Source organism: Polistes fuscatus, unplaced genomic scaffold, assembly GCF_010416935.1.
Source record: "Polistes fuscatus isolate 324 unplaced genomic scaffold, CU_Pfus_HIC Scaffold9, whole genome shotgun sequence".
Taxonomy (NCBI): Eukaryota; Metazoa; Arthropoda; class Insecta; order Hymenoptera; family Vespidae; genus Polistes; species Polistes fuscatus.
The window spans coordinates 6,633,774-6,643,146 of NW_025113173.1; the positions used below are offsets into that span (position 1 = coordinate 6,633,774).

General features: G+C 29.5%; 3 protein-coding genes across 4 annotated transcripts; 2 read left to right on the forward strand and 1 right to left on the reverse strand.

Annotated features, from left to right (window-relative positions):
* The first annotated feature begins 3 nt into the window (after window positions 1–3).
* LOC122525478 (adenosine 3'-phospho 5'-phosphosulfate transporter 1-like) lies at window positions 4–2,548 on the forward strand. Its single transcript, XM_043648295.1, has 8 exons — window positions 4–89; window positions 244–452; window positions 541–743; window positions 820–1,044; window positions 1,122–1,272; window positions 1,350–1,561; window positions 1,638–1,763; window positions 1,852–2,548. The coding sequence occupies exons 1-8, from the start codon at window positions 4–6 to the stop codon at window positions 2,017–2,019; spliced, it is 1,380 nt and encodes a 459-aa protein (XP_043504230.1). The 3' UTR covers window positions 2,020–2,548.
* Window positions 2,549–3,033: 485 nt separating this feature from the next.
* On the reverse strand, window positions 3,034–4,480 carry LOC122525479 (transmembrane protein 216-like). Of its 2 annotated transcripts, XM_043648297.1 has the most exons (3): window positions 4,371–4,480; window positions 4,123–4,229; window positions 3,034–4,029 (listed from the first exon to the last, which is right to left on the reverse strand). In XM_043648297.1, the coding sequence occupies exon 3, from the start codon at window positions 3,768–3,770 to the stop codon at window positions 3,342–3,344; it is 429 nt and encodes a 142-aa protein (XP_043504232.1). In that variant the 5' UTR covers window positions 3,771–4,029; window positions 4,123–4,229; window positions 4,371–4,480; the 3' UTR covers window positions 3,034–3,341. The 2 variants fall into 2 exon arrangements, with proteins under 2 accessions (XP_043504232.1, XP_043504231.1); XM_043648296.1 differs by having other exon boundaries at window positions 3,034–4,229.
* Window positions 4,481–4,791: 311 nt separating this feature from the next.
* On the forward strand, window positions 4,792–8,482 carry LOC122525401 (uncharacterized aarF domain-containing protein kinase 2-like). Its single transcript, XM_043648171.1, has 11 exons — window positions 4,792–5,028; window positions 5,493–5,923; window positions 6,123–6,355; window positions 6,476–6,551; window positions 6,624–6,665; window positions 6,745–6,850; window positions 6,970–7,087; window positions 7,165–7,390; window positions 7,426–7,718; window positions 7,828–7,953; window positions 8,240–8,482. The coding sequence occupies exons 2-11, from the start codon at window positions 5,521–5,523 to the stop codon at window positions 8,429–8,431; spliced, it is 1,815 nt and encodes a 604-aa protein (XP_043504106.1). The 5' UTR covers window positions 4,792–5,028; window positions 5,493–5,520; the 3' UTR covers window positions 8,432–8,482.
* The last annotated feature ends 891 nt before the right edge of the window (window positions 8,483–9,373 follow it).

Below are 9,373 nucleotides of genomic sequence, written 5' to 3' on the forward strand. Positions count from 1 at the left end.
GTTATGGGTGCTTATGGGATATATTGGTTTGATATCAGTTTCCAGCTTACCAAAAGCATGGGGAATTTTATTGGAGATATTATTATTTGGTATGTTTTACTTATACTAATTCATTCGTTAATTATATGCAATATATATTAAACAATTTGTTATTTTTTAAAGTTTGTTACAAATCACTTAATGTCTTTAATTTATAAATTCTTAGTTTTATAATAAATATTAATAAAAGTTTTTATTCTGTAGCACACTGCTACTATTTTCAGTGAGTATTGTATTTGGAACAAGTGAGATTATAAAATATCTTGCAAATAACAGTGAAGAATTGTTACAATCTACTTCATACAGTTGGATTCTTCGACTATGTTTTAACCTATTTGGTTATATTACTATTTTATTACCAGGTTACCTTATATATAAATACGTAAGGTACAGTAAATATATTCAGAGAAGTGGTAAGTAGATCGAATAATTTTATTCATTATTATGTCATATGATTACTCTATTATATTATATTATATATATATTTTTTTATATGTACAGATAAAAGCTGTATTCCAAGATTGATTCACTCATGTTTCCTTGGACACACAGAAACAGGTCTCTTAGATGCATCTTCTTATACACCAACTATCACCAGTCAACGTACGTTTACTCAGGATTGTTTCTTACTCACTTATTGCTTTCTCGGATTGCAAATTAGTTACTTGACATGGGGTTATTTACAAGAGAAAATAATGACTCAGGTATTTAGATTTATTTTAATATAATTATTCAATTTTTGTATAAATTATAAAATCAAATGTTATATGTTCTCTGTAGGTTTACGAGGATAGTTCTGGTAATCAGGGCAGTTTTGAAGATTCACAATTTTTAGTATTTATAAATAGAATACTCGCATTTCTCATGTCCGGATTATATCTTATTATTAAAACACAACCGCAACATAAAGCACCACTTTACAAATATGTATTTTGTTCTATGTCGAACATTATGAGCAGTTGGTGTCAATATGAAGCTCTTAAATACGTTAGTTTTCCTACACAGGTAAAAATATACTTAGTTTCATAAAATGTTCATTATTTGTAATGCTATTATAATAATCGATACTATATATTTTGTAGGTTTTAGCAAAGGCCTCGAAAATTATTCCTGTTATGATAATGGGAAAATTAATATCTCGCACAAAGTATGAATATTATGAATATGTTACAGCAATATTTATTTCCGTTGGAATGACAATGTTCATGTTAAATAGTTCCGAACATCAGAAGGGTAATTTAAATAAAATATAATACACTAATTAAATATTCATGCAATTTTCTAATTAAAAGTTAACTTCTCATTTTTAGACGGAGCTACTACCGTTTCTGGGGTTATCCTTTTAGGGGGTTATTTATTATTAGACAGTTTTACGAGTACCTGGCAAAATGCACTTTTTGTTGAATATGGTACAACCAGTGCACAAATGATGTGTGCCGTAAATATGTTTTCTTGTTTATTGACTGTTACTTCTCTTATACAGCAATCGAGTTTTCCTTTAATTTATTATTTCATGAAAAAGGTAAGCAATTACTAATTTCAACGAGTAATTTTATTTTATTCGACTAATCAGACTAATGCGGATGAATTTTGATTAGTATCCTAGATTTATAGTGGATTGTTTACTTATTTCCATTTGTTCGGCGAGCGGACAGTTATATATTTTCTATACAATCTCAAAATTTGGTCCTATTACTTTTGTAATAATGATGACCATAAGACAGGTAAAAACGAATTTATTTTAAAAATTAATAATTATTATTTCTGTAATATATATCATTTTGTGTATGTAATATCATTACATATTTTCAGGGATTGGCTATATTGCTGTCATGTTTAATATATAGCCACGAAATTAAAATAATTGGTATATTTGGCATACTTCTTGTATTTGGCTCAGTATTCCTTCGAATTTATTGTAATAATGTAACACGAGCTATAAAGAGACGCAGAGCTGCGGCAAATGCTGTAAAAGATTAGGATTATTTAAGTTAATTATTACGTAAAATCTCATACGATCTGATTTTTAATGATACATTATTTTAAATACTTATACACGTCTTACGATAATAATTAGATAAGACATGTATATCATCATCATAGAATTTTGATAATTCTTATTCTTCGTGTTAGATTTAATATATTGTACAGATTTTGATATAGTAACATTTAAAAACGCTTATTACAAGTTAATGTATATATATAGTATCTTTTATTTCAATTAAATTGATCATCATAGTTCCAATACACAGAGTTATTTTATATGTCTGATGTACAAATTGTTGACTATTATAATAACAAGAAAGACACATTACCATGTTATTTATTTTTAAAAAGTATTTATTTTAATATTATTATTATATATATAAATAAAAATAGAAATTTATGTAAATGTTTTATTGTTAACGACATTAGAAATCATTTGCATTATGATATTGCAGCTGTACGATTCTTATTCAATGAATATTTTAAACTACGTTAAGAGGTAAATACATCTACATGTGAGCAGTGTTGGTCATTTTTTTCATTATTATTATTACTGAAAAAAAGTTACTAACAATGTTTCTAGGTTCGTGGGTTAAAAAATAAGATATTAACGTAGGGGTAATATTTAATTTACTTTTTTTTTTTTATAGAAGATAACTTTATTTCAGGCAGTAGAAAATATTACCGTCATACTTTTACAAATTTGATAATGTGTTTATGTTAAAAAGTATGGTATTAATGTTATCATAATTCAAACTATATTATAAATACATAAATGACTTTTCCTAATAGTTGCTTGTAAATATTGTATGTAATTATAAACTTTGTGTTAATAATTACTTTAAGAATGGATACAATATTATATATAATGCTATATTAGGATTTTAACAAAAATATATATACATATATACTTTATTAATATTTTCTGCAGTTGAGTTAGAAATGCAGTTTTTATTTTATACTATCTTTGGTATCATTTTTTCTTTTCATAATCTAATACGAAAATATTGTATATAACATTCGCATCATTAATTGATTTATCTATGAAAGATTTAATAATAAGAATGAATGATATTATTTGCGTATAGAAACTTTTGAAAAGGATCTAATTAAGTCTACGTCAAACCATGGCAGAGATGCTCTGATTGTTTAGTTAAGACACAATCTTGTTCGATTATAGGAAATATACGGTCTTTTAAAATCTGAGTGTTTGATAGCACGCAAGATATGTAAGTAAGTGTAAAATATATATAATGAGATAGCGTATTGACGTGCAACATGCTAATGTCTCAGAAACAAAACCAATAACGCACAGATCATTCTTTAGGAGATGGAGGACGATAAATTGCTATGAGGTACATGACCGAGATAATAAGCTCCAATGCTAAAATGACTAATTGTATACTACAAAGGATAACTTCTAATTTAAGCACATAATTCTGCCAAAATAAGAAATACAAAGTTGCCAACGAGCTAGGAAACGTTAAAAAAATTCCAATGAGTATTGGTAGGCCTCGTTCAGTTAAATTTCCTTTCCTTCCCAAATAGATCCTGGCACCCTCCGTCGCTATAAGGAAGAATAAGAGCGCAAACTCAGTTAGTGTAGTACTCGTGCCCGGAGATGGCAAATTAGCAGCCTTGAAGAGTCCCATGCCCAACTCGCACACAGCAAACATACCAAAGTAAAAGGAATTCAAGTACATAAGAATTTCATATGTCAAGGAAGAATTCACTACTGTAGGCATTCTAAGGAGGGTTTTCCTTTATAAGGGACAACCCTAATTATCTTTCTACGCGAATATCAATCTTCGTTTATTTATATTTATTGATCCTTTTCTTATTCCAGTGGAAAAGCTCCCGGGTGTGTTGTGGTTAAGAATAACTTGTCACTTTCTCTCCATCCTGAACGTGTGCTACCTTTTAGTATCGTCGTTGTTTATTCATTTCTCTTTATCGAGATTTATCGAGATTTATCGGACCGTAACGTTTTATATACACGTATGCCTGTATATATAAACTTTTTATTTATTTTAATCACTTGCAGAAACGTGAAAACGAGGAATGTCACATTAGATCAGTGTATATAACTGTACGTACACATTTTATTATTTCTCGCGTCTCTTTCTAGCGCTGCTTTATTTTTAACCGTTAAACCAAGCCATACAATATTGCCATAATCGTGGAAAGAAACATTATTCCTCTATCTATATACGTTTATTTAAAAAAGAAAAAATAATACTAAATAACTTAATAATATTTAAACAAATCCGTTTAATTTACAAATAATTTTTTTAAGAACAAGGATATGTTATTGAATATTGTTATTATGCATGTTATAGACTTACGATATTATTCCCATTTCTTATGATTATTCTCGTAAAATCCCTAGGTTAAACACATTCCATTTAAATATCAATTAATTTTTTAATCCTCATTTTTTTTAAAACAACATTAATGATAATTATTAACAAAAGTAGCATTTATTTCGTTCGTATTTTTTTTAATTTTTTCCCTTTCGTTACAGGATAGGCCGGAATGTAATACTGGAACGAATCATTTCTAAGGATACTTAGCTACAACAGAAATGACCAATTACATTCGTTCTTTTAAAAAAGATAAAGATCCAAATTTTATTAATTGTATATTCAAATTTATTATTTTAAATGTAAATGTTATTAATAATATATTCATAAGAGAAAATTTTATTGCTTTTTCTCTTTAAAATACAATTTTAAAACAATAATTTTATAAACATTGTGTGTCAATCACAGTTAAATTTCTAAAGGAGGCGCCATTTTTATTTATACACGCATTCAAGTCGTCAGTTATTATTTCGGTAATTTCGTGTAAATTATGATTACTAAAAAAGTGTATTACGATTGTAATTTTACATAAGAAAATAATAAAACGATAAATATTTCGTCAGAAGAATGATAAAATTAATTTTGTAATACGTGATATTATCATGGATTTGAATACGACGATTGAACTGATGACGTTAAGGTTCGTGATTTAGTTTGAGAAATATAAAATAAGTAATAAAATTAATTTATCTTCTAATATTTTAAATTAGTATTTAATATAAAAGAAAATATACATATATATATATATATACCGTGAAAGACCGAAATTGGAGAATGACAAGATTCATATGGTTGCCTGGTATATGTCCGAAATATTAATGTATAAAAATAAATCCAAATATTCAGTCTTTCACTGACATATTTGGTATGTGTTTAATAAAGGTTTTTATTTATAATGAGTTATATTAAAGGATTGGATTATGATTACAAAGTTATAAATTGCAACAGGGTGCATAAGTATTATCTATTTATTATAATAAAATATTGTCAATTTTTGTATTAATCATTGCAACATCAATCACACATTTATCGTATAATATTTTATTATAAATATTAATAAGCATATATTAAAAATACTAATCTGAAAAATATTCATAAAAATAGATCGAATAAATAACACTGCAGAAAAAGGATGTTGAAAGTAAGTAAAAAAATTGTAAGAATTTTCAACGTTTTGAGATTTGCAAGATATCAAAATGGCGGATACGCGGGAAATAAATCGAAGTTCGATATACGAAGGGAGAATCGATATGATTCGAGGATAAATCGATTCGATAAGTTTAATCTCAGAAGGAGGATCATTTTTAATTTGATATTTACGATCTCCCACGAGCCGAAGGTCAAAAATAAGGAAAGATATTTTCGTCCGCTCGTAAAAGCCGATGAGAACGGGGGTTTCTTTAGCGGTACAGCCGAAGCAATTTTGATAATCGCAAGGCTCGTGGTCATAACCTTAGCCGCCATTATCTTGGCCACCGCTTTTTTAATAATCCCACTGACAAACTCTCAAGTTTTTCCGATTATCCTTCGTAAAGGTAATTTAAGATTTAACCGCACTTATCCAACTATTTTATTTCATTACTTTATACCTTTTTCTTTTTAATTTTTTAAATATTATTTTCACAATATTATGTATATTTATTTATAATATATTGTTTGTTATGTAATAAGTGCTAATTATTTTATTTATTACTCTCTCTCTCTGTTTAATATATTATTTATTTATTGAATTAGTAATCATATTCTTGGGTCCAACTTTTATCAAATTTGGTCAATGGATGTCAACGAGAAAGGATCTATTTCCCGAAAATATTTGTAATTCTCTCGTACAATTACAACGTAATGCATCACATCACTCATGGTTGTATACTAAAAATTTACTCAAAGCAACCTACGGACCAAATTGGAGAGACATTTTTGTCAAATTCGAGGACGATACTCCAATTGGTTCGGGATGTTGTGCCCAGGTACAGAGGTAAAATATTACTTCTAATGATTTTTCATTTTTATCTTTCTAATTAATATTAGATTGTATTTTGCATACAACATAAATAATATTTATTTATCAGTTGTTTATCGATTCGCAGGTTTACAAGGCGTGGGTTGATCTCAACGTTCATGCAGGGAGGATACAAGAGCCTCGGCTATCGCGTTTCGTTGAAAGTAAGATAAAAAGTGATATTTTTATAGATGTGGAAAATATAAATGTTTAATAATAATATTACCGTCTTGCAGCTATCGAATATTTAAATATGGGACACTTCTTCACTTTATTGGGTAAGCAAGAAAGAAAGAAAGAGAGAAAATAGTCTAAATGAAATTGCTTTCGTGTAACATTTTGCAATAACAATCGCAGAAAAAATATTGACCAGAGAGGAAGACGAAAAGATTGATCAAATTGATAGAAAATTGCAGCCAGTTGCCGTTAAGGTCCTTCATCCTGGTATTAAAAGTCATATGAAGTATGAGAATATATATTATAAATCTAATTTTATATATTTTTTTATTTATAAAAAAAAACAGAGATAAAATAAGAAACTATATAAATATGTACATATATATATCTTTGATTTTTTGATAGGAGAGACTTAAAGATAATGCGAATGATTAGTAAACTCATCACGTATTTCGTACCGGATTTACATTGGCTGAGTTTAACCGATTGTATCGACGAATTTTCATTGATGATGGAACAACAAGTAAATTGTTAACATAATGTTGTATTTTTTGTTGGGCTATAAATTATAATCCTATTGGTTTAATTTTCTTTACGAAGGTCGATATGAGATTAGAAGCATATAATTTGATTAAATTTAGCAATAATTTTTGGAAAACGAACGAAATAACATTTCCTCGACCATACATGGAATATACGCGTAACGAGATATTGGTTGAAACTTTTCACGAGGGATCACCTATATCCGATTATTTCGATTATGAGAATAATAATATACAACGTAAATTGGCGAAGTTGGGTATTACAATGATTCTTAAAATGGTGAGTTAAATAAAATGCAGACATGCACGCACATTCGAGGATCTTTCTCTGAAATAATTTCTTACCAATATAAAGAAGGGACGTTTTCTTGTCCACCGCAGGTATTCAACGATAATTTTATCCATTGCGATCTCCACCCGGGTAACATTTTGGTCCAGGAAGTAAAGAAACCGACATCTACTTTTCTTGATCTTTTTTTGAGAGTCATTAGCTCTGATTATACGGAGAATGATCCGAGACTGGTAGTACTCGACTGTGGTTTGGTGGTATCTCTGAACGACCGATGTCGAAAAAATCTTCGAGATGTCTTTCGATCGGTATTGATGGGAGATGTATGTATGTGTGTGGATATATATATATATATATATATATATATATATATATATGCGTGTCTGTGCATTTGCATATACAATATTATATTCATTATTCATTTCGTTACAGGGTGAACTCGCAGCGGAATATATATTGGAACATTCATTGCATATGACACCGGATCCAGATGGTTTCAAAACTACGATGAACGAAATAGTGACGAATCATCTTAAAAATCAAACCAATTTAACCAACGTAAGATTTTTTTAATTAATCGTTTGTAAATCAATTTATTTTCTTTGCCAATAACTCTTGCAATAGGAAAAGAAAATTATTATTATTATTATTATCATCATCATCATCATCATTGTTATAATAATATAAATTTAAACGACAAATTATAAAAAAAAGCAAACAAAAAAAAAGGGAAACGCGCGCAGGATAAATAAATATATGAAAAAATAAATCTAACAATAAGTTGAGTAATATCGAAGTAAAGGTGCAACGACTTTTTCTTGAGCGGTTGTTTGAACCTTTGCAGGTGAATGTAAGTACCGTTGTGTCTGAATTATTTTCCGCGATGGTTCGTCACCGGGTGAAGCAGGACGGATCCTTTAGCAGCGTGATTCTCAGTATGGTAGTGATCGAGGGGCTCGGCCGAAGTCTAGATCCTAATATCGATATCTTTGCCGAAGTACTTCCATTTGTTTTCAATAATATCGTGTGCGGTTAAAAGGCAATCAAACGGAAAGAAAGGGAAGAAGAAGAAGAAGAAGGAGAAGAACGTTCCTGTTAATTATACATTGGATGTTACAGTACGTATTTATATAATTTCATTTTTTATTCAATATTATCTGATATAACAGTAATCCGTTGACGACGTTTTACGATCAGATAAAACAGATAAAATACGTATATTTTATAAACATTCATTTATTTTATCGAATAAAAGATATAAAGATACGAGTTTTCATTTTGTAAAGAGTACGATATCATCTTTTTTATTTCTCTCTCTTTCTCTCTCTTTCTTCTTGATATAAAACGATGTAAATAACCCGGCTTCGAAATTCGAGGTTTAATGACACACAACTACCACTACTACTACTATTACTACTACTACTACTATCATTATTACTACTGCTACTGCTACTATTACTACAACTATTACATGGCTAAGGATTCGCGCGAGTTCTCGCGTGGGGAGGATGTCGATTTTAAAACGGGCTGCGGGAACGTGTAATCGCATCGGACAGAATTCCGAAGAGTGACCAGTTGTCCGTGATCGCTTCCTGGTTGGTCGACCGTCTTCGTTTGTGTCGGTATTCGTGTATCCCTCACAGGTATAATATACTTATGTCTACCATACGCGTTTTACGAACGTATATCGGTTGCTCCTTTAGTTTGTGTGTGTGAACACACAAGCAAAAGACGTTTCTTATTTCTCTTCCCCTCTCTCTCTCTCTCTTTCTCTTTATCTGTATTGGTTTATACATTCGTACACCTGTTCCGATAGCCGTGTGTCCGCCTGGAGTGCTACGAACAAGCTTTCGCGCATGCTTATCGAACAACTTCGCGGGTTCTTTGACAGAGATATCGAATTCCATGACCGAATCGACATTTTTTTTCTCTCGATGCCAACTGAAAGTACGTTTTTCGGTACGTTTTTATTATCTTT

What these genes read in the sequence shown, in the direction of transcription:
- LOC122525479 (XM_043648297.1), bottom strand. Translation starts at nt 3,770, where the DNA reads ATGCCTACAGTAGTGAATTCTTCCTTGACATATGAAATTCTTATGTAC.
- LOC122525478 (XM_043648295.1), top strand. Translation starts at nt 4, where the DNA reads ATGGGTGCTTATGGGATATATTGGTTTGATATCAGTTTCCAGCTTACC. An exon ending in ATTGGAGATATTATTATTTG is followed by an intron (nt 90 to 243) that starts GTATGTTTTACT and finishes TTTATTCTGTAG; the next exon opens with CACACTGCTACTATTTTCAG. An exon ending in TAGTTCCGAACATCAGAAGG is followed by an intron (nt 1,273 to 1,349) that starts GTAATTTAAATA and finishes TCTCATTTTTAG; the next exon opens with ACGGAGCTACTACCGTTTCT.
- LOC122525401 (XM_043648171.1), top strand. Translation starts at nt 5,521, where the DNA reads ATGTTGAAAGTAAGTAAAAAAATTGTAAGAATTTTCAACGTTTTGAGA. An exon ending in GGTATTAAAAGTCATATGAA is followed by an intron (nt 6,851 to 6,969) that starts GTATGAGAATAT and finishes ATTTTTTGATAG; the next exon opens with GAGAGACTTAAAGATAATGC. An exon ending in GATCGGTATTGATGGGAGAT is followed by an intron (nt 7,719 to 7,827) that starts GTATGTATGTGT and finishes ATTTCGTTACAG; the next exon opens with GGTGAACTCGCAGCGGAATA.